Here is a 23,795-nt window from a genome sequence, read left to right as displayed (position 1 = left end):
TCGAAGAGAGTGACGTCACGTGCAAAGGGTCAATAATATCTGCTCCCTATTCACACAGAAAGAAAATTCATCAGACTGTTACAGACAAAAAATAAAAAATACGCACCAACGCCACATCGCTTTATTGTAATTATTTTTATTATATTGTTCTGTTTCACCGTTAAAGAGACAACATGTGGAAGAAGCAAATAATTAACACTTCACATCACCCAGAAACACACTCCTCGACATGGTGGTAGTGGAATCATGCTGTGGGGATTTAGCAGAGACAGGGAGGCTGATGAACAGAGCTAAATGCAATAAAATATGTTTGCAAAAGACTCCAGAGAGAAGTGCAGGCTGACCTTTCACCCCACACAGCTGAAATGAAATTGTTTACTTCAATGTTTATTCATGTGCTGAACGCTACTTATACTTTTGCGAAACGTAATGTATTCACTGACGGAAATGTATGCAGGAAACTACAGAAGAGGGCACCTTTGGGTTAAACAACTGCTGGAATAGAGAAGCAGTTCAGAAAGGAGAGCAAATTCTTTCACTATTGACTGGAATAAGTAAGAGATGGAAATAAAGTACCTGGAAAAGGTGAAGACTGAGATGGGAGGAGAGTAATTGAGACAAGGGAGGGAGGGAGAAAAGGCATCTGATGAAGAGGGGGATATGCACACACACACACACACACACACAGGGAGAGAGGGAGAAAAGAAACTGCTAAAGCGTCTGTTCTCTGTTGCCAGTCTCAGCATCGCTCAGTTTGTGCAGGAGGCTGCAGCTCCTTCCTCCAGGATCTCTACCAGCATCACTCTCAGCTGGGATCACTTCATGATTTCTTCTTCTTTTCTTCCTTTTTTTTTTTTTTTTTTTTTTTTTTGGTAAATGGATGACAACAGCCAACCGTATATAACTGGATTTCTCGCAGCTGAACTAATTTGAGTTCAGACACGGGATCTGGAGAGGCGGGGGGAGAGATCAGACAGACCAGGGCGCTGCAAGTCCGCTTCTTGTGTTGTTTGTTTGCGGGAGCAGCACTTCATTGTGCCTTGGATATGGGACCGTGCGGCAGCCCAGCGGGATCCGGATCCGGTGCCGTGGGAAGCGCGTCCTCCTGAAGCAGGAAAAAGACCCTCTGCTGGGTTTTCTTCTTCTTCTTCTTTGATTTTAATTATTCTCTCAAGAGAGGGGCGGCTTTGAGATTTACTCGCCGGAATGATGCGTCCCAACCGCGGCTTCATCCTGCTCCTCCTCAACGGAACCGCTTGTTTGGTAAGAAAAGAGTGGGAGTGGGCAGAAAGTCACACTTTGCTTTCCACGCACCTTTCGCTGTCCCCCCATGCGTGGCGCGCGCACCGTGAGCTGCTTCGTTTCGATTTGAATCCACAAAAACTTCACAACTTATTCGAACATGACAGATTTGCGTGAAACGTGCAGCTGTTTCTTTGTGCCAAGATGCAAACGGAGTCATTGTTTGTTTTGTTGGATGCTGAAAATGCTGATTTTCATGTTATTTTTCTAATTAGGCAGAAAGCAGGGCTGAGTTCGGCTCCGGACGGGCAGCTGCGCTGACATTATTCCCAGGAGGATTACGGTGCCGGGCGCGTTTTGGGTCCCAACCTGTCATCCATTCTGATGTTTGCGCTCTTTAACAGAGCGGCGACACATTGTAATATAGTCAAATAAAGTGCAAAACGAAGGTGAAAATGGAGAACTTTTAATGAAAAACACAGATTATAAGGACGCACGTTTTATTTACCAAAGTGTTGCCAAGATGATCAACTTACCTCTTTGTAAACAAAAGAAAAAAAAATACACATTTTAATTCAAACTAATTGCAGCATCATAATCATACAGTGTGACTGATGAACAAAGACCCAAACTGTCTGAATCCAAAAGGGCAAAACCTGCAGCGCTGAACTCAGAATAAACGCTGCCATCCTTACATAACCTGCAATCAAATTTAAATCGCCCACTCCTCTTTCATGCTGAGGGATTCAAACGCAGCTTTCTAATGAGACCACAGTTCTGGATCCACTGGAGGAAACTTGAAAACCATGGCTGTGTTGGGAAACCCCTGGGCTGCCTGCAGACTCTGGAGAAGCTGATGAAGGATCTGCTCCGTTCGCTCATCATCACCTTGTGATTGAGATTCTTCTGACTTGCAGCAGTAAGAAAGTTTTTCCCGCTCCCTGAAAATCTGGGAAGTATTTCCCTTTGTCTGCTGCCTTTCTCCCAGTAAAGTGACGAGCTTTGTGCTCTTGTCATCTTTAATTTCTGGGCTTTTTCCTCTCCGCCCTGCCAGACCGTGTTTCTGACTGAAAACATGACGTCTCCCAGCAGGAGATCTGCACTAATTCATTAGCTGTGACATTGATAAATTAGGAAGGAATTAATATATTAAGTAATTCCTTTTTTTATGCAGCAGAGGAGCACTTAATAATATAATCACATAAACCCACTCTGCATTAAAAATTCTGATTTGGATTATTTTCTGTAGTAATTCCCAGACAGGCTGGGTCTCCAGGGATCCTTCGCGAGCGACGTCTATTAATACAAGGTGCCACTCCGCTTGTTGTTTATATGATTAATGATGTGTTTCAAATGCTAATTCTCCCTGTTTGAATGGAGGGTTATGAATAATCCAAACCATCTGAGTTGTATAATTGACTACTTGAGAAATTGTTTATTTTTGGCAGCGTTTTGTGTTATTCTTCATCAGTGAGCTGTCTGGATTTGGAGCGCCGATGTGCATATATGAAGATGATAATCTGTGGAAGATTTGGGATGACAGTTGGATATTTAGCAGCTCCAAACACAAAGCAAGCATTTCACATTTACTATGAAAAGTTTCCAGCTTAATTTACACTTTCTGTTCATATCACAGAATGCAATAGTCATTAAACACTAGATCAATAGGGCTTTACCAGGCCTTGTTTTAGTTTACTTTGAGGTTTGGCCTTTGTTTTTTATTGTCTGATGTTTTGAATCCAACAGACGCTGAAGGAAATTATATAAAGCTCTAATTTTCATCCAGTTTTTAAAAAAATAGAAAACAGTTGCAGCTGTTTTGCTGATTCTGAAATGAACAGAAGTCATAAGAACGTCTTTGGCCTGCAGTTCAGTGATCAGAGTTAAAGTAAGGTAATTTTATTTATGTAGCCCATTTTCAGCAACAAGGCTATTCAAAGTGCTTTACATGAATTAGAGGAAATGCAAACAAAATAAAAGAAAAACAAAAAGTACTCCACAATTTATAAACTAATAGGAGTTTCTCTGGATAAACAGAAAAGTAAAAGTATAAAACTGCATCCCCATGTTTAATAAGAATAATTTATAAACTAGTAGGAATCTTGTTCTGATAAAACTAAATGTTGCTTCCCCTTGTTTGGTAAGACTAGTGAGGTACATCGAGTTAATTATATTTTTAAAAATTGGTTATCCAAACTATCTGATCCGGTTGATCGGTGCATTTCTTAAAAAAAAAAAACAAACTTCTGGTTTGTCTGTTAAGCAGCTGTGGAGTTAAACCAGAAACGCACAGCTTGTAATCCGGTGCAGATGTAGAGATGAGCAGAAAGAACAGGAGAATGGGTGAAAACAGGAAGGTTTCTACATCTAAACCTGTGGAAAAGCTCCTGGGAAACAGTTGGTAGCCGAGTGCTGCATGCACAGCAGAGTGCAGAGCGGTTCATGGGATTTGGGATGGATGAGGTTAATTGAATGCGACTCTTTCTCAACAAAATGAGCATCTACCAATAAAAGGATGAAGTGCCCTCAAACAGGACACTGAACTCTGCTGGGGAAAACAGGCCGTTTCTACCTGCAATTATTTCAAGATTGCTCCTCTTTGCCTTGAGATGCAGTCCTCCTCCTACTCAGCACGGCAGTTTAAAATGTTTTAATCAAACACGTTAACAGGAGTAGAAACCCTGCAGCAGAGGAACATAACCTTCAGACCCGGCGGCTCTTTCTGCGTCCATTCTGAGCACAATGAGGAATAAAATGTTGTGGAAAGGAGCATCAGGTTGCCTCGCTGTGGCCGTGAGAGTCAGAGCTGCTTTGTTCTGCGTCTGCTTTCTGCTTGCTACATTTCATCCTAATAAAATCTGGATTTCTGTGTTTCAACAAACCTGAAGGTCATAATGCAACATTTTTATATCCAGCTCTGGAGAAACTAAGAGCCCACTGCACTGAAAGCCTCCTGGTTATCGCACCTAATATTGATCTCTGAACTTTTCCTGAGTAAAAACATTAGTATTGTTGTTTCTAAACAAATATGAATTTGCTTTCTTTGCATTATTTGCATCTTTTTCATTATTTTGACCATTTCTCATTTTCTGAAAATAAATACTAAATTTATGCTTGGAATGTCAGAGACATGTTGTCAGTAGTTCATAGAATAAAAGAACAATGTTCATTTTACTCACACATAAACCTATAAAGAGTAAAATCAGAGGAACTGGTCATTTAAAGTCGTCTCTTAGTTTTTTCAGAGCTGTAGGTATTTGGTATCCAGACAACACATAAGACCTTTAGGAACTTGCACTAGAACCGTTTTATTTATCATAATGCATCATTAAATAAGTAATGTTCAGATGCTGAATACTCTGGAGCTAGAATTGAATAAAGTTTATTAAATCAAACATCTTGAAACGAAGAGATTTGGTTAATTTAGAAATATTATTTATGTTATGTTTGAATGACAGAAATAACAGGAGGAAACACGATTTCAAAAGCGAAACTGCTTTAAAACAAAAGCATGTTGGTGGAGTTTGGAAGAGGAGTTGAAAAATGCAATACTATAAATCAATTTAAAACACGTTATAAGAAAAAATATTAAGTTTGATGCAATTTTGAGTTAATAATGTTGTTTACAAATTATATTGTTAATTTAATGCATGCAGCCCTGAAAGTTCATGTTGTAATTATTGAGAAAGTGGCAGATTTTTCTTCTTCCTGTTTCCTTTTGACTTGTTGACAGTGAGTGGTTAGTGATTGATTGATTAATTGATAACAGTTTGCATACAGTTCGCAAAGCAGAGCTACACACTGGGTGTACCTTCAGATTTGTGTGTGAGGTTAAAACGCAGAAGCAGATGGACGATGACTCTAACCACATCGGACTCGCCTCTCCGTTCTGAACTGTCACAAACTCTCAGATTCACGCCAGTCCTCCTGGAGGGGTCAGCCACCTTGTCCTTACAGATACGTCCCACACAAGCAGAAAAATCATCCCAATCCAGAGAAAACCAAACCTTCTCCGTTAACGCTAATCCTGCGCCGGGTCGCTGCTCTGCTGTCAAAGCTCATGAACCTCCTGTCTCCGCCGTATGTCCCACACAGATGCTCAAAGGAAAACAACAATCATTCAAGAGGCATTTCCGCTCAGATTCTGGACATGCTGCTGCACAATGAAACATTTATCTGGCAGAAAACCATCTGACGTGAGTCATCTCTAAAATAAACGACGAGATGCGCTGACGTGGGATCAGCCTTTGTTTTAGAGCATCGGTGTCAAACTCGTGTTGGTTTTGGGCCAAATCCAGATCCTGAATGCTCTTAAAGGGTCGGCTGTGCCAGAATGTATTGATGAAACCTGTTCACAAACTGTTAAAATATCAATGAATTCTTAAAATTACACATTAGTGCGACACCTCCAGGCGCTGCAACCATCTTCTGATGTCTATTTATTTCTCATTTTGTACTATTTATTTCTTTATCTTTGTATATTACGTATATACACATAACCTGCATCTTAACTCGAGTCGAGCAAATCTCAATCTCGTAATCTGTTGATGACAATGACAAATAAATCTTATCTTATCTTATTATTGAACATCTTTTCAGTCCCTCCAGGATTTCGTTATACTAAAATCAAAGTGTTTGTTGTTATAATTTGGAAATATATGCGCTTATTTGTGAAGATAAATGTGACTTTTTATTATTTATCGACTATAATCTGACATGAATTAAGGCTAAGGCAGCTATTTAGTACAAGTGAGAACGTTTTTGACAATTTTTGAGAAAAACCTGCAATAAACCCCCAATTTTTTGCGCGAATTAGATATTAGCGCAAAAAAGTTGTTGATTTTGTGTGAATGTCTGCGATAATTCTCAAGAAACTGGAAGGACTGATTGATATAATTTGGCAATAAACAGATAAAAACTGCAATGATTTGACTGATTACATTGACTGACTAACAACATTTAAGCACACTTAGTGTTTAGTCTGGAATCTAGAGGGCCACATAAAAAGATATGGCGGGCCGGATTTGGCCCACGGGCCTCCAGTTTGACACGTTTTAGATGAATGTAACAGAGAAGAAAAATATTTAGAAATGTCAAAGCTGAGACATGAAAACATCAACAGTCCGGTTTTAAACGCACAACTTACGACCAGATAATGATCACATATGAACCGGATTTGTTTACAGAACGACATGAAGGAATCAACAAGGGCTATCAAACACACAATACACAGTTTAGACAAAACTAACTTAAAAGTAACTTATGAGAAGGATATAGAGGCTTGTTTTAAGTAAATATTTCTTGATATTGATGAAAAAGTTCTGGTTCTGCAATATTAAGGAATTATTGACTTAAATATAAGTTACTTAAGTTAGTTTTCTTTTATTTCAAGTGTACCAAGATATTTGCACAAGAAACCAGACAAAAAACTCTTGGTAAGATTTTGTGCTTTTGCGGTGAGGATTCTTGTTTCGGTTAAAAAGTACTAAAAAACAAATGTAAAAACTTCATTTAAGCAAGTAATGCAATAATCAATAGGTCAATTTTCCCTTCATTGGCTGTAATCAGGTAATCAGCTAAAGTTAAATAAAATCATCAAAACTAACATTTCCAGTTCTTTCCAGCCTTTAAATGTATTAACTTTAGTAGAAAAACCAAGTTTGACCACATACGTTGATGCATATCTAGAGATAATTTTGCAGTCCTTTTATTTTCATGCATCACTGTCACAGCTATAAATTAACCGACAAGTGTTTTGTTCATTTTCATGGTAAATGTTGGATTTAAGCTTCAAATGAGGTTGTATGAGTCAGAACAGGCCAAAAGTATAAGCAACATTTGCAGCAGTCTGGGATTTCCTGCTGAACAGCATTTGGATTTACTAATGCAGGTTGTGCACAAATTGGAAATTTAGAAATTATTTTTATCGGTAAAACAAATTCATCTGCATCAGTCTCATCTCTGATTGTTTTTATTGCAAACTGAAACTGTAAGTAGATTAAAGAGAAAGTCTTTTTCCCATATATACTTACATATATATATACTGTATATATACAGAACATAAAAGTTTCCTTCTCCTTCCTAACTTTCCTAAGTCTGTTACAGTTCTTAGAAAGTAAATCAAATCAGATATGAGTTTTAATACTAGATTTGCCTGATGATGCATAAACAATTTTGAGTCTAATTTTAAAGTCAATGGCGTATGAGTGCCTCTGTGGGTGGAAAGGAGGAGTAACTTCGAGTTTAATCTCAGAAATTTTCTATTTAAAAAAATTACAAAAGAATTTCTGTGCTTGTGAGAAAAAAAATCTCAGAAATTTGTGAGAAAAAAAAAGTTGGAATTTAAAAGTGGAAATTTTTTTACTTTAAAACTCAGAAATTTTTAGGGTTTTTTTAGACAATTTCTGGGATTAATCTCAAAATTTCTGAGCTTTTTTTCTATCAAATTTTAGAATTTTCTTGTTTTTTCTATAAAAATGTCCTAGATTAATCTCAAAATTTCTGGATTATTTGGCAGAAATGTACTCTTTTTTTGAGAAAAAAAAAATCTGAATTTTTTATTTTCTTTTCCAATGGCCCTGATCCTCTTCTGTACATATATTGGATTACAATTGTTAATTTTATCCACATAATTTCCAAAAAAGGCATAATTTTAGATAAACAACGCCCTAAAAAATAAAAAAAATAATCCTAAAATTTAATTTACCCCTAAACAAGGAGGATTTGTTGACATCTGGTCACAATATATGGTTCTTGAACATGTTCTTGTCTTTTTCTTTCATGTACACAAACTAAGCACTCCCAGAAACAAAATATAAACATAGCAAAGTGGTTGAACCACCTGCCTGGGAGGGTAAAACAGCTGGACTTATTCAGAACCACAGCAGGTGTGACCCCAGAGGGTCACTTCATCCCTCCTGGACCGCCGAGTCGGACCCTCCCTCCGGCTTGCAGCCGTCCAGCTGCAGAAAACTCTGACAGCTGGAAGCAGCAAGCCGTCCTCAGATAGAAAACGTTTATGATTTATTGTGGCAATGCTCCCTGGGAGACAAAGCAGTGGAAGGATATCCGTAGGTTGGCGGTTACAGTGCGCAGCTTAAAGGAAAGCGGTGGAACGAGTAGGTGGGACTCCCTGGGGATCCGAATAAACATGCGTTTGACTTTCACACGGAGATGAAGAAGAACAAACAGGAAAATCCTCATTTTAATTTCAGAGCGCTTCAGCTGGAGCTGAGAAGAGCAGAAATCGTGTAAATGTTTCGTGAAGATTCAGAGGGAGTCGATATTAAATAAACTTTTCGTTGTTTCAAGATGTTTTGGCAACTCGACGATATTAGAAACGGCGCTTTGGGATCAGGGGATGCGGGTTTATTGAAGGGGGAACGCCGGGCTGTCAGTGGTCGGAGGGGAGGGAAACCGAAGTGTTCCTGATGCCGCAGGCGCCCAGGCACACGCCGGCCTCCTCTCAGTGTGACCACGACCGTTTGATACCACACCACAGCTAGAGCAGCAAGCGAGAGCCCATTTATATTCTCAATTCTCTGACAATCTGTAAACAGTCAGTTCTGCATGGATGGACCCAGAGCGTGCTGTTCACCAGCGCGCCGGCTGGCCGGCCGGCGACGCTACACTGGTTTTCAGGGTCAGAGCGGTGTAGATGTCAAGAACTGACCTGCAGAGGGAACGTCCAGGGGATTTCAATTAAAAAAGCAGAGCACAGCCACAGAGAGAGTGCGAGGATTTTGGCTGAGTGCACAAATTTTAACATTGATTTCTTAACTGAGCTGAGAATGGACCACTGCAGAGTGAAGGGGAGCAATTACCCCCAAAATTAAAAGAACCAAAAAACTTTGGTTTATACCAAGATTCCCACTTTACAGCGAGTTGAAGCTATAATTTAGAATATTTTAGAACATAATATTGTATTTGCGCAAACAGAGTAGGGTAGAGTATCCAGAAATTTTACTCACATAAGAGTAAAAAGTATTTGGTAAAAAGTACTGAGTAACTGATTAACTTACCATTTAATATTTAAGAATTACATCATCAGATGGACCAAATTATAAAGTTAAGTGGAATTTTTTTTGATAAGAACCAAAATGACAAAAATCCATATAAGTAACAAAAATTAAAATCAGGCAAAATAAATTTTTCCAAATCTCTTTTTTTTTTTCCAATAAAAAAATTTATGAAACTTTAACTAAAACTGCAGGTGTGGTACATTTTTGGCTAAAACATGTTTGGTAGGTAGAAAATCCAGAAATTTTACTCAAGTATGAGCAAAAATACTTCATAATAAAATTACTCAAAGTACAGCGTAGTAAAGATACTCCTAAAAGTAAATTTTTTCCAAAAAAAGTTGCTCAAGTAGATGATAATTGAGTAAATGTAACTAGTTACCACACAACCCTGCATACCAACAATGCAAAAACCATAAGATAGGTTTTAAAAGAGCAGCTTTGCAGATGAAGAAATCAGCCCACATCCACTATGAAATGGAAAAATTAATATTAAGCCAGAATAAAAATGTCAAATACAACACAAATTTATAAGAAGCGATCAAAACCACATACCTTTAAAAATTTGCATAATTTTTGAATGTTTTCTTAAGGTTATTACAAAGTGAATCACCTCTATATTTAAGAGCGTTTTGCTTCATTGCTGTTCTGCGTAATTGTAAATAAAAGTCTCAACAGCGACTTGTTGAATAAGTTTTGATATCAGAATAGTTAGCAAAAAAATCTTTGAAAAACTGTTATCAAATCATTAGCTGAATGTACATACAGTATCTGCACATAAAAGTTCACATTAAATATAAATATAATCAACATTATTACCGAGTGAAAGTTTCTTCAATCGTAATGGAGGCTCGGGTGTCTTCGCTGAATATTGTCTGTTCAAACAACGGCGACAACTGCTAACGGCAACGGCTGCTCGTTACCTAGCAACCGAATTCCACGGAAGGCAGAAAGATAGCGACGAAAGACAAAACCATATCCTGTTAAGCGTTCTTCAAAATAAAAGACTTCCTCTCTCCAAAATACAACATGGTTTGCGCTTAAATATGTTTCACGTCACGTTTTTGTAATTATGAACGATCGTGTTAAACTCAGTGAATAATAATAATTATGTAAATTATACATATAAGTGTAAATAAGTCACAACTTACAAATAAAGATATACAACAAAAGTTCACAAATATAATCAAGATCAAATGAAGAGCCAATTTGAACAATTTATTATTCTTAGACATTTCTTTTAAAATAATACAATCTTATGGATTGACTTGTAGCGTCACAAACACTATTTCAATATATAACATACAAGAACAGTTAAAATAAACTCTACACAAAATATTAATTGATTTGACCATCTTTTTACATACAAGTCCAATATGGTAATTGGTAATATTTTGTATTTTTGAAGCATAATAAACAATATTAGAAAGATTCACCTACTCTTAGCATCTTTCAGATTATTTCACCTACAACAAGACATTTTTCCAATCATATAAGTGAAATATTAAGTGATTATTAACTTAAAACAAGCATCCACATCTTGCTAAGTTACTTATGAGTCAGTTTTGTTTTATTTCTATTGTACTAAGATATTTGCACTAAACTAGACAAAAGAAACTTGGCAAAATTTGGTGAACCTTGTCTTCTGAGCTGAATGTCTTATTGCACATCTTTAGTTTTATTTCTGGATATATTACTGGTGTTAATATTACATTAATGGCTTTAATCAAGTGAGTTCAATCAGACTCTGCTTTGCCCTGGACTTTGCAGTAAAGAGTCGGGGCGAAAGCGTCCCCTGCCGCCACTCTCCTTCCTCCTCACACCGCCAACTTGTCGATTTCATATAATGTAAAAATTTGATAGGCAATTCAAAGCCCGGCTTCATTCTGAACATACGAAATGAGCTCGGCTCCCCGGGGAGCCGCACACCGACTGAGCGTGTGCAGAATAAGCCGGGCGAAAGGGTTGAGGATGCATAAAGACTGGATGGATCGGGGGGAAGAGTTTCAAATAAAAAGACTCAAGTCACCCACGGCAGACCTTAAGCTCCCGTGACCTCAAGAAGCGAGAGTAAATTATTCATTGAGTCAAATGGCTTGTTTCTGGAGAAATTACCTTTCTCTCAATAACCTCTTCTTAGATCTACACAAGCCGGCGGAATAATTAGGCCACTGCCACTTTCAGACTTTAATCATGCAACGGAGAAACCTCCTGCAGTGAGCATATTACGTCTGGAGGGGGTGAGAGGTGTAAAGAACGAGGCAGTGATAGACACAAAAACCTTAGCTGCTTGTGTTTTAATAAAAAATTAATGTCATTTAAAAGATGAAGCCTTTAGGAGGAAAGTGGAGCGGTTATTGAACGTGTCGGTACACAGCCCAGGCATTTGTTGTGTGTTCATAAATCATTTAACCTGACTCCAAGTGTTTTTTGAAAAACAATAAAAGGAACAACTGACATATCACAACCACACTGTAAAACATATGAAGGTGATTTAACTTGAAAATGAAAGTCCACCTGCTGCCTTAAAAATGCAATTAAAGTCGACAAGAAAATTGTTTCGCTTTTAACTCTGAAATTAAAGTTTATAAAGTTGATTTAACAAGAAGTTTCCTAAACATTGTTTTTTTTAAATTCATTAAGTTTTAACTTAATGGTGCAATTAAACCAAATAATTATTTCACAAAATGCAAGAAAAAACTAGTTAAAGATCACACATTTCTCTATCATCAAATTAAAATAACTTATTTTACTTTAGAATAATTTTAATTTGTTTCAAATTGCGTGAACAAAATTACTGATCTAATAATGAATTTTATTAAACATCACAATGAATACAGCTCAAAAACATTTGGTGTGAGCAGGACATTAAAATAAACATTTTTCCTTAATAAAACACAAGAGTCAGATCAATGTAACGCACATCCATCTCAGCATACAAAAACATGCCGCAAAGCATTCTGGGAAATAGTCTTTTTCTTCTTTCGGTTTTTTTAAAATTCAACTCTAACAAAAAGTTAACACAACTTACTACTGTAAGTTTATTTCTCACAAACTCACAAAACGTAGAACTGGCTAAATTTATTTGCCTTTAAAAGCAGAAGACAGTAAACACAACTAAATGCAGCTCAAATGTTTTACAGTGGGTGGGAAAACCTTCAGACTATCATGTTTCATTTTACTATAATACATTTTTAAAATGCGGTGATGGTGCCATGACGTCAAATATTCACTGTTTTTCTGCAGCTGTAGCTTTGATTCCTGTAGTGGAGACGCAGGGAGGCGTCGTGCTCTTGAACTGCTGCTTGTAAACGCTCCACTTTGATCACCAGCGTCGTCTGTCTGTCTGTCACTCTGTGCCCAGTAGACAGGATGAGAAACAGCAACCTGCCGCCGTCAAACACGTTCACTCTGGAAAGTTACACTGCTAAATATTCTCCATCCTGGATGGTTTACCGTTTTTATTGCTTTTACAAATCAGTCATGATCAACAAAACTTTCATTGACATCAGTTATCAGCTTGATGTCAAATTAATAAAAAATATGGAACATAAAATCAGACTTTGGATAATTATTTATATCTTTTAAAGAGATTATGCAAAATTCACATTTTTGTCCTTCAATTTTGGTTTCTACTCTGAAAAAACAGCCACAAAAACCACAAAGAAGCACATGTGTGAAACTTAAGGTCCGTGAGCCAAATCTGGCCAAAAAGTGTGCTTAAATATTATATTATCAATCGAATCAATGCAGTTTTTATCAATTTCCGGCAAATATATCAATCAGTCCCTCCAGTTTCTTGAGAATTATCGTGGAAATTCACCAAAAAAAAATCAACAAATCCCAGCACTTTTTTGCACTAATGCATAATTGGGAGTTTACTGCAATTTTTCTCAAAAATTGACAATAAACCTTCTCACTTGTACTAAACAGCTGCCTGATCCTTAAATGGTGTCAGATTATAGTCCATGATCTATATAAAAAGTCACATTTGCCGTCATAAATAAGCGCAAATATTTCCAAATTAGTACAACAAAAACTTTGATTTTTCTTGCAAAAAAAAAAATCACGAAATGCTGGAGGGACTGAAAAGATGTTCAATAATATTTAATTTTAAGAATTTATTGATATTTTGAACAGTTTGTGAACAGGTTTTATCAATACATTCTGGCACAACCGGCCCTTTAAGAGCATTCAGGATCTTGATTTGGCACAAAACGAAGATGAGTTTAACACCGCTGCCCTAAAGGGACAGATGTAGTTAGCATCAATATTCAGGAAAGCCGTGGTAATTTAACGATGGTCAACTGGTTTTAGTGGGTAGGTAGTGTGAGAAGAAAATGTTTCCTCACATCATTACAAGGGTTAGCCCTAACCCTTTTGCTAGGCTGTGATTTGTCGCATTAATTGTACATCAGTTGAGTTTAGGAGACTTTGTTTGTCTGAATGATTCATAGCTAAATGTTAAATGGTTTATAAGAAAACAATCTCTGATATAAATAGAAAAACTTGCCAAACTTAAAATAAACCAATTAAAAAGTACTAATTCCATCGGCAGATTATTTCACTTGTGGCAAGACTTGTTTCTCATGTTAGAAGTGAAATAATCTGTCAGTGGAATTATGACTTTTTCTTCCATATAAATGAATTATAGATTTTAAACAAAATCCTTTATCTTGCTTAATAGTTGCTTGTAAGTTAGTTTTGTCCTACTTCAAGTGCACTAAGGTATCTATACAAGAAAATAGACCAAAGATACTCGGTAAGATTTTGTGTTTTTGCAGTGCCAAACTCTGTGCTAGCTTCACATGTGATGTGTCAAGACACGCTGGGTAAACATCGTGTGCATCCAACTCAGACTGGAGGAAACTCTGCATGGTCTGGGTTTGCCCACTGGGATAAATATGAGAGACTTCTCAGGAATATTTCTTTACTCCAGGGAAACCTTGGAAACACACAGAATATATACATATACTGTATATTGTAAAGAAACAAAGTGTGAGTATTATGTAAAATCGATTTCTTTGAGCTTTATCTCATTTTATAATGTTACTCCCTCATCAAATACAGTGTTGTTTTGATCCTGTCATGCATGTTTGATAGATCCCTAAATTCAGCTGTGCATAAATGCTTCCTCTCACAAAGCTGGAAACCTATTTTCACAAAAGTTAGAGCTTCAATCTCTAAATGTTTTTATATGGAGAGCTTTGATAACTGAATACAACATAATTACTTGATTGCATTACAAAATGGCACAAAGAGCCTGGAAAATACATGATATCATCCCTTTAAAAAGGCTCAGTAGTTTGATCAAGCTAACAACTATTGTATTACATTAGCAATGCATAATTTGCTAAATACAAACTGAAAGGGTTTGAAAAGTTTGTAAAACTTGAAAGAACTTGAAAGTCTGATGAAATATATATATATAAAAAATATATTTTTTATTTAAACTTCCTGGACAACACAGAATCTACAACACAGAAAACTGCAAAAAAGGATTTTTTAGGAGCTAAACAAAAAAATGTATTTCCTTGAAAGCAAAATATAAGTAAATGACAACATTTAATCTCCCTTATGTTTTATGTCTGTCTGTCACCAGACTCTGTAAAACTAATCGGACATATATTGGTTAATTCAGCCTCTGATTTCTGCGCTACTGTATATCAACAGTGTGCATCGGTCGAGAAAGGGAAAAAGCGTTAAAGCCGAGTACCTGTCACTTCAACAGGCAGATCATTGCCAGTGGAGCAGGACGGCTTATGAGGATGGCTCTCCTCCTGAACTTCCTGCTGGGAGAAAGGCCCGCGGCCCGCGCTCACTCAGCCTGAGTGACTCACAATTACCACAGCGACGGAGCCACAGTCACCTCCCCTCCTCTCCAGCCGTTCCCCTGACTCACTTAGCGCACATGACAAATGACAGAATCACCCCGAACCTCCGCCCCCGCTCTGAGCCCGACTGCCCGTCGCCCACACTTCGCCTGCAGTACTTAAAGCCCGGATAAGTCTCACCAGCAAAGACCATGAAACGCAGCAAACTTGCGCTGCTGACAGGAATTTGCGCTGGCATTTCCAAAGTGCCATTCCACCATGTGTCTGGCTGATTTGTCATTGAAGGATGACTTGCTGCGTCCTGTTTGAGTGATATAAATACCCAAATCAGCAGGGCCGGCCCAAGGCATATGTGAGTTAACCTTTCAAACCACCGTGGGGCCCCCAAGAACACCAAGTTAGCATGAGTAGCATGATTTTATATATACATCTCTGGAAAACAATAAGAGACCACTTAAAATGATCAGTTTCTCTGATTTAACTTTTTATAGGTTTATGTTTTAGTAAAATGAACATTGTTCTTTTATCCTATGAACTACTAAGAACACGTCTCCTAATTCAGAGCAAAACATTTTTATTTATTTGCAGAAATTAAGAAATGGTCAAAATAATGAAAAAGATGCAGCGCTTTCAGGTCTGAAATAAATCAAAGAAAACAAGTTCATATTCATTTAGAAACAATAATACTAATGTTTTAACTCAGGAAGAGTTCAGAAATATTATTATTAATGACCATGAGGTTTTAAATTTTCTAGAGCTGTATATTTGACTATATATCAATGCTACATGAAATAACATTGAATAATGTAAACTAAATGCTATTAAACATTGAAAATGATTTCTATATTGTTTTATTGTTGGTAGAGAAATAATAGATTAATCTCTTCCTGTTCTTGGCTGCTGCAACTGCTGGGGAAATATAAGAGATCAAACTTCTTAACGTGTTTTCTGTAAATCAGCTGATGTTACTTTCACAAAAATTAAAATAATATGGCAAACGTAACACTTTTTAAAAAAGGTTTTCTGCTCTTGTAAGGTTAAAATCAGCAGTCATAACAATACTGTCATGATATAAGCTAATTACAAATGATGCTACTGACAGCATAGAATAACTTAGGAATGATAAACCATGCAGGTATGGAGGGGGCCGCTTGGGGCCCCAAAAAGGCTAGGGCTGGCCCTGCAAATCAGACAACTTTAAGGTTTGATGATTAAAATAATGTGTGCGTATGCACTTTAAAACATTCTGTTAAAGTGAAGAAATGCATTAATCTTTTGCCCTAATAAAAGAAGACTAAACTCTGAGGTTATTCTTTACCATCTCAATTTGCTTACAGAGCAAAAGTTGGAGGACTGCTGATAGTGATACCACAGCTCATATACTTTACTAGTTAAATGCAGGGAGGCAAAAGAGTTGTAGCAGTATGCAGTTTTCCCTGAGTGGAGTAAAAGCAGCAGAGCTTGTTAAAATATTAACAGAAGAAAACTGTTTTTGCACAGAAATGGCACATAATCCCACATCTTTCACCATAAACATACAAACATGCAGCTAAAACATAAAATCCAATTTGACTGTAGAAACAAATATTTTTGGGTTGTTTTTTTTTGCAGTAATCGTTACTGCAGCAGCTCAGGGTTTTCTATCAGCCGTAATAAGCTCAGGATAACATTTGTCTTTTACAAAGATGCTGCGTTCTGAATCCGACGCCTCCAGTGGTGCCAGACACTTAAGTCTCTTCTGTTCAGCAACAGCACAACACTCACTGCATCGCTCCACGTCCTCAGCTCCTCCGGCTCCACGCTGAGGACGGCTTGAAGGGAAAGCGACCGCGCAGGCCAACACGATAATTACAAAATGGCCCAAAATGTAATGGTCAGTTTGAGAGAAATCAAGCAGCTTCTACGACTGCAGAAGGAAATTTTGTTGGAAACAGTAGGAGTTAAGTGCAGTTATTGCAAACAACAAATCAAACATAAAGTAGTGCATCAATGGAAGCCGTGGCTATGAAAAAAGATTAGAGGCACTGGAAAAAAAGATTCTGACTTTTTTTCTATTGAGAAAAAAGCCAGAATTTTGAGATTAAAGTCAGTATTTTGCAGAAAAAAATGTACTTTTTTTCTCAGAACTTTGAGTTTTGATCTCAGAAGAATAAAGTAAAAAATGTAGGAAAAGAAATTCTGAATTTTGGGAAAAACGTCACAATCCTGAAAAAAAGTCAAATTGTTCTCAGAATTCTGACTTTAATCTCAGAATCCTCACCTTTTTTTAATCCTGACTTTTTTAGCAAAATTCTGAGTTTTGATCTGCATTTTTAGATTAAGTCCAGAATTTTGAGAATTCTGGGGAAAAAAGTAAAATTTTTCTCAGAATTCTGATTTTTTTCCTCAAAATTCTGAGTTTTGATCTCAGAAGAACAAAGTGAAAAAATGTGTAAAAAAGTCAGAATTTTCAGAAATTTTTAAAATATATATATATATATATATATATATATATATATATATATATATATATATATATATATATATATATATATATATATATAAGTCTGAATATTGTGAAAAAAGTCAGAATTTTGGGGAAAAGTTAAATTTTTCTCAGAATTTTTACTTTTTTTCTAGTCAGACTTTTAGTGAGTGAAAGTAAAAAAATATATATTTTTTTTTTCAGTGGCCCTAATCCTCTTCCATAAATGGCAATGATGTTTCATCAAAGTATTATTTTTTGGGCTCCTTTTTCTGTTAAAAATATTCTCAAAAAACAACTTTTCTTCAAATAAAGCACCAAACCCCTCTGACTGAACAGGAAGTAGTCGTTGTCGGGGTTGTTACAGGTTTCTGTGGGGAATCTGAAGGAACCCAGCGGCAGTGTAGCGCAGCAGCAGCAGGCAGGTAGCCAGAGCAGAGACCGTCTGGCCTGCAGAGCTCCCTCAGGAATAAAGCCAGATTAAGAAAACAAAAAAAAAAAACGTGAATCCTCTCAGTTGAGTCCAAACACGAGACCACAACCACATCACCAGGAATCCTTTTGTGGAACTTGAAATGTGATACCTATCTTTATGAAAAGAAATACATGTTTTTACAGCGACAGAAAATCAATACTACTGACTGACTGTGCTGCAAGTTAACAAATACGACTGAGGCTGAAAAAGCTGCAGAAAATGGAATAGAAATGAGTCAGACATAATAATCCTGACTAAGCCTGTATAAGGAAGCCCTGGCAGTCAAGACAGTCACTGGATCAGAGCACAGACAGCGATGCATGCATTATGTATCTCTGTAAAATCCACTCAAGTGAAGCGCACACACATATTACATTTGCATCACTTATTGTTTGCATTTACACAAATCAGAATTCACAATGCATGTGTGTGTGTGTGTGTGTGTTCGTTCTCCAAATCAAAAGGCTGCCACAATGCTGAGAACGTCTCTGCGACATTAGACTGAAGCTACCTGCTAATAGATCATTACCACTGAATAATTATCCATTATGTCGCTCACACATTTACACATTCCTCACAAAGCTACTGCTGAGTGCAGCAGCACCATCTCCTCTCCTCCTCCCCCCAGCTGATGTTGACGTCTGACAGCTTTGTTTGTGCGCCAATAGGTTTTTTTTTCTTTAATTAGACCACTGGAAGTCGTAATTGGACATTACACTTTATTCTCGGGCTCTCCTGCCAGCCCATCTCCCCTTCCTCCAACTCTCTGATTCTCTGATCGCAGTGCGTAAGAAGCAGAAGAAACTCTCCAGAGTACATGGCGAAATTTGAGGGTTTGACGTAAAAAGAGACTGAAATACACACGACGGTTTGTGTGACAACGCAAAACAATTGGGGGTATAAAAATAGTTAAAAAGAACAATGTGTTCTGGGTAAGTGCACAAAGTTACACACATCTTCATAGTGCACTGCAAAAACACAAACTCTTACCAAGTAATTTTGGTCTGGTTTTTAGTGCAGATATCTCAGTAGACTTGAAATAAAACAAACTAACTTTTTAGCAGGACATAATTGCTTGTTTCAAGTAAATAATTCTTAATATTGATGAAAAATACATGTTCTATTAAATAGTTTGTCTTATTTCAAGTCAATTATTTCAAGATACTTGCACTAAAATATAGATCAAAAACACTTAGTAAGATGTTTTTTACTAACATCTTACTAAGTGTTTTTAGTAAGATCTTAAGATTTAGTAAGACAAAAACAATAAACATACATTATTGTTTTTGAATGTATGACAAGTTATCAATTAATTAATGACTGAATCTAAAGTGTCTTAAAAACCTGAGGTTTTGCATGTACCAACAGAGCTGAATATCTTTCTGTAACAAAAATTTTTCATCATATCCTGAATTTAAATTAAAAAAACAGACAATTATTTAGTGTTACCTGTATTAAATGTTGACTGAATAAACAGAAAATTGTGTGTTTTTTAATAAAATGTAACAAAAGAAACTTCTTAAGTTGCTGAGTAGATAAATAGGAGATAAAAATAATAAAATATGTGAACAGAGACGATCATAGACGTACTGTCCGTGGTTGCTCTAGAAGAAATGTTTAAACTTTTCTCCATGAAGAGAAAAATTTAAATAACGCAGAAAAATCAACTTTTTAAATTTTTCTGGCATACTTTGCTCACCTTTGTAGCAAATACCTAATTTTTTTTAGAGAAGTTGACTCTGCTCTACCACTATTAAGGTGAAACTTAAGAAGCTTGTTGAGTGTTTATATTTCATAACAGAACGTCATAAAGTGAATTTTACATCCCACACCGCCTTTGTTTGGACCATTTCTCTTTTCCGTTCTATTCTGGCCGTCCGCCATCTCCAAATCCCAGATGTGAACGGCGACTGTGATTGGGTCTCCTTTTGAGGAGCGTAGCTTGTGGCCAATTATGTTTCGGTAAAGAATAACAGCAACAATGGACAACAAAAGCCAAAAGGAACGAGTGACGACAAGCATCATAGAAATATAGTTCAGTCAAAGGGGTAATATTTGTCTTAGGCATATGTTTCTTTAAGTATCTTAAAAAATAAAGGTCTGTGCTCCTTCAGACTAGCCAGGGGCAATTAGCAAACATCTGGTGGAACTACGCAGATGCTGAGCTCGTCATAGGAGCTACTTCTCAGTGAAACGCTGGTAAAAATGTTGTTAAAGGGTTAATAGAGGAGCCATGTTGTGATGACTTTTTGAAAGCAAAGTTGTTAAAGAAACAGAGGCCCAATTTTAGGGTGTCAAATTACAAAGTCATTGCAGTACAAAATGCCACTATATCGCTGGAAAACACATAATACTGACCCTTTAATTACAGTAATCAAGTACATATATTCTGTTCTTAATTTGCAGTCTTTTATGTTCCTTTTAAAATCACTAATGGCTTCTGTATTTTCTCCCCATCTTCACCAACTACCACAAGGTGGTGATGGGTCAAGAAGATGACTCCTCCAACTCCAAGAGCTCCTCGGACGCCTCCTCCAAGACGGTGGGCCTTCTGAACGGACAAGCCTCTCACTCGCCTCTGAGCCGATGGATGCAGCACAGTAAAAACAGAGCTGCTAACTCCACCTCCCTGGAGCTGCCTTACCGCTCCCCAGTCCCTTTCTCCAAGCAGGAGTTCCCCAAACAAGAGTTCTGGGAGATGTTGGGCAGCGACCCGCTCAAACCAGACGCCGCCAGCTCCAGGGTCAAGCGCCGGCCGATCGTTAAGACCGGCAAGTTCAAGAAGATGTTCGGCTGGGGAGACTTCTACTCCAACATCAAAACGGTGAGGCTCAACTTGCTCATCAGCGGCAAGATTGTGGATCACGGCAACGGCACTTTCAGCGTATACTTTCGCCACAACTCGACGGGTCAGGGCAACATCTCAGTCAGCCTGGTCCCGCCCGTCAAGGCCGTGGAGTTTGACCTGGAGCGCCAGAGTGTCGTCTACCCAAAAGACTCCAAGATATTTAACTGCCGCGTGGACTACGAGAAGGTGGATCGGAGCAAGCGCATCTCGGAGTGCAACTACGATCCATCCAAGACCTGCTTTCAGGAGCAGATCCAGAGCCACGTGTCCTGGATTTGCTCCAAGCCTTTCAAAGTCATCTGTATCTACATTTCCTTCTACAGTACGGACTACCGCCTAGTGCAGAAGGTTTGCCCGGACTACAACTACCACAATGAGATGCCCTACCTGCCTTCAGGCTAGAGGAAGCATGAGGGGTAGGAGAGAGGAAAAGTGGGGGTGACTGAACATGTGAGGAGGAAACTAGGGCGGAAAATGTCAGCAAGACACCTTAAAACAAAATAAAACATGTAGCCTGACTATTGTAAGATGTAAAAACATATATGCAAACTACAGTATGCATTTAGGAAACATCCGAGACTGGCAGTGAAACTACCACCAACACATTTTACCTCAGTCCCATTTCGAAACTCGAACAACTGCGCAGCATTCATCCAACCAATTTAGTCGTTTCTGAATCTTATCTGAGTGTCCTTCTTAATCGCCCTTTGCAAAGTCGCGAGAATTGAAAGTGGGCTTTTAAATGGTGCGGTAATTCACAAGAGAGCTGCAGACAGATTCAGCGTTTATGATAATTATCATGTCGTGTTTAACATTGCGCTCTCTAAAGATGATTTAAACAGACCACGGGGAACATAAAGTATTCATTTGCTCACAAAGTGCAGATGAATGTGGAGTGTAGCCAACCGCAGCGTCATTAAAGTGACGCTCAGACCTTTCAAAGGGCAGACGTTTATGGGAACTCGTGCCAAAACAATGCCAAAACTTCTGACACAAACATCAGCGAATCCCAGTATATCCCTCAATTAAATCCCCTCCAAATAACATGTATAAATAAAAAGAAATTGCTTTGCAGCATTTCAGGTCCAGGGCTTAGGACAAGCTCGGTGTGAAGGCAATAACGAGATTGTACGGCGGTGCAGAATTGGAACCTCCACACTGATGAGAGAGAGTACAAGGTAGCAGGGTGAGAGATGCAGAGATTCAGAGCTGTTTTAATTAAAGTGGAGAAGGAGACGTGGGGTATGCGGCGCCGTCTATTGTCCCTTCTGTATGAAAAAGATTACATTTTGTTGCCGTCAGGATTCCTGATTTCACGCCTTGATAACTTTGACTGTGTGCAGGAGATTGCTCTCTCTCTCTCTCTCCTGACAAATACTGCATTCACCAAAGTAAACCCAGTTATCTTGAATAAATGAAAATATTATCATAATAATTACATATAATTTAATCTCTTTCAGATGTAATTAAGGCTTCAATGAGAGCGCAAAATGTGTTCCTAAAAATCGAGTCAGTGGGAAGGAGGATAAGAGAATATACAGTGAGGATTGTTGGGGTGTATTCGCACGGCGCCAGCAGCCACAGTTTAGCCCTGAGTTAACTGCTCTCATTAAGATAAACGGCCACTAGCTGGCCCGTCTCATGTTACACACACAAACAATATCAGTGCACAGCCAAGAAATAAATCAAGTTGCCTAAATCTTCCCATGTTGAAAGGTTATGAGGACACAACGACTTTTTGGTTAATTAACAAGAAACATTCACAAGACAGGTGTGAGGAGCCAATGAGCAGATCAGATATCCAGTTCGATGCCGATGTGGTGTGGCATTGGTGATAAAGTTCAGAGATGAGCGGAAGCAGCATGCTGGTTCCCAGATGGAAATGTAAAGCCGTCCTGTGGGGGCCCGAGCATTAGCTGCTTCTTTGTGCCACTTTACTTACAGAGAGTCAGCACAAAAAACAAAAGTAGGACAACAAATTTTATTTAACCCTTTCATGCATAACAGTCAGTGCAGTGGACAGCTACCTTGTGTTTCCTGTGGATTTTTATGTACTTAATGCACACAGACCACTGAAGTGGACGCTAGTGTGTCAGACAATACACAGCCAACTACTGGCCATCTACTGCAAAGTAAATCCAATATGGCAGAAAAAGACATGCCTCCAATCCCTCCTTCTACTGTGGAGTCAAGTAAAGACTAATACTACTGATGTAGTAGTATTAGTATTACTGCACCTTCATTGACATAAAGGTGCAGTATGTAACTTTTATTTTAAAAAAATACTTCTTACCTATGTTCCAAATAACCTACAACTGATCACATGAAAAAAATCTTAGAAATCAAACACACTTTGGAAACAATCCTCACATAAGGGATCATAATTCATGCATGAAAGGGTTAAAACTGCAAATATATACACATTTATAGAGAGCCTCAGTGAAAACATCTTTATATATACTTAACTCTGTGGTGCAAAACTGAACTGATGAAATGATCAGTACATTATTGTGAGAGAATGCAATAGAAAAACAAATCCTCCATGTCCTTTAGAGGCTCCGTAGCACAAATACCAACATTTGGACAAAATATTGACCCTTTGCAAATCGAGGCGCCATGATGGACGTCGGAAGTGAGGGACGGAGTACTGAACAGAGCGACTGAAGTTGTTTTTTCCCGTTTATTCGTGGCTTGTACTTGTTCGAGTCGAGCTAATTTGTCTGTGAACGTAACACACCTGGTTGTGGCTCACAGTCGCTGGCATTTACAGACGTTTGAATTAGCTAGCTTAAAAACCGACCCATACCTTCTCTCTCCTGACGTGTTGATCAAATTACCGACTTTGCTTGAATTCACACCACATGATTTATGTCACTATTCCATGAACAGCGTTTCCCCTTAAACCGAGGCAGCA

The 23,795-nt window shown here is 37.9% G+C and overlaps 1 protein-coding gene across 1 annotated transcript; it reads left to right on the top strand.

Annotated features, from left to right (window-relative positions):
- The first annotated feature begins 711 nt into the window (after positions 1-711).
- Positions 712-23,776, top strand: LOC102235380 (neurexophilin-1). Its single transcript, XM_005796736.3, has 2 exons — positions 712-1,263; positions 20,510-23,776. The coding sequence occupies exons 1-2, from the start codon at positions 1,207-1,209 to the stop codon at positions 21,281-21,283; spliced, it is 831 nt and encodes a 276-aa protein (XP_005796793.2). The 5' UTR covers positions 712-1,206; the 3' UTR covers positions 21,284-23,776.
- The last annotated feature ends 19 nt before the right edge of the window (positions 23,777-23,795 follow it).

The sequence above is a fragment of the Xiphophorus maculatus genome, chromosome 16, assembly GCF_002775205.1.
Source record: "Xiphophorus maculatus strain JP 163 A chromosome 16, X_maculatus-5.0-male, whole genome shotgun sequence".
Lineage (NCBI taxonomy): Eukaryota > Metazoa > Chordata > Actinopteri > Cyprinodontiformes > Poeciliidae > Xiphophorus > Xiphophorus maculatus.
The sequence above is the reverse complement of the archived record's forward strand: the minus strand, read 5'-3'. Positions and strand labels throughout refer to the sequence as shown.

Excerpts from the sequence above, each read along its gene's own strand:
- LOC102235380 (XM_005796736.3), top strand. The coding sequence starts at position 1,207 with ATGATGCGTCCCAACCGCGGCTTCATCCTGCTCCTCCTCAACGGAACC. Across the intron at positions 1,264-20,509 it reads TCAACGGAACCGCTTGTTTG|GTGGTGATGGGTCAAGAAGA; the intron begins GTAAGAAAAGAG and ends AACTACCACAAG.